Below are 2,552 nucleotides of genomic sequence, written 5' to 3' on the forward strand. Positions count from 1 at the left end.
TCTGGGGTGCCACCGATTCACAAGGCTCTATTTTTACTGTAAGGAGAGGAGTTGAGCAGCTGTGATGTTGCAAGACTGAGAGGTTTCTGGGAAGAACAAAACTTGTAGCGTTTTGAATCTTATTCAATCTCTGTGTAAATTAACTGACCCCAGAGTGGCTGAGGACGATGCCGTCTGGATTTTTCAAGCACCCAAGTGAACAGAAACTGTTAACTATGGTCATCTTACCATGTTGCTGATATCCAAGCAGTCGTACGGCTTCTCTGTGAGAAGTTTGTAAGTATCCAAGAACTCTTGGTGAATACTTTGGAGCTGCTGGTTGAGGGCTCGGCCTCGAATGCCTCCCACCTCCAGTTTCTTAAGTTTTAGCAGATCTAACACCGTGGACAGGATGTCCTGTGGTCAAACAGAAAACAATCACAATTTACTTCACTAAGCAAATGGATATTTTAAGAATAATTGTCCAGCAAAATTGCCATCTTAACATTTAATAGTACTTGTACGCTTACCTTGATAGTTTTGACTCTGCAGATAAACTGATCAAACCCAGAGAAAACCAACAGTGGGGAAAAATCCCAAGGTTTAATCACAGTTCCATTTTGTTGGTACTGTTTCAGATTATCTTTACGATCTTCATAGGTGCTCTTGAACAGCTGCAGAACCTCCAGGCTTATCTGGACCCGGAGGAGACTCTCTACAATGTCCCCTCTCAGAACGTCCTCTGGAACTAGATATGCCCGGGCCTTGTGGGGGGAAGGCAGTAACAGGTTAGTATATTCATTTATTTATGTATATTACTTTTTAAAACTTGTGTCAAAAAGGTTTTACACTAAGAATAAATACAATGAAAAACCAGTTGTTGTTCTTTGCGCTTTTTCTTCCTGTAGGGTTCACCACAGCAACCAAACTTTCATAAACGATTTGGCATTTGCTTAACACCAGATGGCACGACCTGGGCTCAAACCTGCAGCTTCAGAATTCAAAGAGTGTGGTGCTACTGCTGCCATAAATAAATACAACTAAAATATTTTTAAAAATTATTAATAGAAATGGAAAACGAATGAGAGATTTGTTACAACTAGTGGTTCATATGATATTTTGCTAACAGACCTAGCTAACTAATTGTAGTGACAAAATTGCAAACAAACATTGTGCATTTTGTGCTGCTGGAGTATGTGTTGGAATGACTCTCCACTGTTAACATGCCAAATTTGTGCAAAAAAAAAACTTGTTAATTTGGCAGATTTATAACCATTTTTATGTTTGTATTCAAGTACAAACATAAACGCACACACACATATACATAGGTATATATATAACAAATAACAGTATATATATATATATATATATATATAATGTATATATGGCAGTATCCATCTTGGTCTTTGATGTGGTAAACCAGTTTTCACAGGGAATATTTTTTAAGTCTAGATGTAGTCACATACCAAAATGGAAGTCGGTAGCTCACTTACTTTTTAAGCTATAATGCTAAAAACCTGTCCAGATGGCAGAGGAACATTTCCTCCTTATTGCTCAATGACAAGGTAGGAACAGAGAAACGTCATAATTGCATGTATTTTGCCTTTCATCAATGGGCAAAATATTTTTGTCTGTCTCTGTGTGCACGCGTTTGTATTACTATTGTAGTAGCAAAATATTATATAAGCCACTGGATATATTTTAATCAAACTCTCAATCATCTACAATGTATTAACTCTTGGACTCAACTAGAGACAAGCTGATCACCAAAACTAATGAACTTTAGCCAAAAGAGAAACATGTATGCCTGAGTGAGCAGTTTCACATATATTGAGCTGAAACTTTGAAGTGGTAGTAGCTGAATGCTAACAGGGTCGCATATCACTAACAATTTCCAAGATTTAACTAAAACTGTTAAAACAGGAAGATGCTCATATTTTGATGAGAATTTAAAGCTATGGCAACAATGTTGGTCCATATCAATTATCAATTTCAAGTATCTTTATTGTCATTTGCCTCGCATGTGGTACATGAGGTGGAAGAAAATTATGTACTCAAGATCCCAGTTACACCCCAAAATAGCAAAAATATAAAGTATAAAAAGAAACAGTATATAAGAATCTAAGATATACACTAAGATATATGCTAAACGAATGCTAAACTATACGCTAAAAGATCTAAGACTTACGCTAAACACTAATAATGTAAAATAATACAATATATTAAATAGCTAAGATATACAAAAAGATCAATGCTAAACGAATGCCAAACGGTATGCTAAAAGATCTGATATGCGCTAAACACTGGCAATGTAAAACAATACAATGTAACAACAGCAGCTCGTACATGAGTCTGTGGTGGGCAGATAGGTATGAATGAATAAATAATAAGGTATACAGTGGTCCCTCATTTATTGCAGGGGATCTGTTCCCTGAAGACCAGTGAGAAGTGAAAAACCACGAAGTAGGAATAGTTGTAAAAGTAGTAAGTAGTAGTTTATTTTATTATGTATGTATATATATATATAGATAGATAGATAGATAGATAGATAGATAGATAGATAGATAGATAGA

General features: G+C 35.8%; 1 protein-coding gene across 1 annotated transcript in view; it reads right to left on the reverse strand.

Moving 5' to 3' along the window:
• Positions 1 to 2,552, reverse strand: part of dnah9 (dynein, axonemal, heavy chain 9) — a 428,033-nt gene that overhangs the window by 388,952 nt on the left and 36,529 nt on the right. Inside the window, exons 6-7 of the mRNA XM_037691599.1 lie at positions 510 to 743; positions 229 to 396 (exon numbers count right to left, since the gene is read on the reverse strand). Coding sequence (XP_037547527.1) covers positions 229 to 396; positions 510 to 743 — 402 coding nt within the window. The remainder of the gene's footprint in view (positions 1 to 228; positions 397 to 509; positions 744 to 2,552) is intronic.

Source organism: Nematolebias whitei, chromosome 17, assembly GCF_014905685.2.
Source record: "Nematolebias whitei isolate Nwh7 chromosome 17, NemWhi1, whole genome shotgun sequence".
Classification (NCBI taxonomy): Eukaryota; Metazoa; Chordata; class Actinopteri; order Cyprinodontiformes; family Rivulidae; genus Nematolebias; species Nematolebias whitei.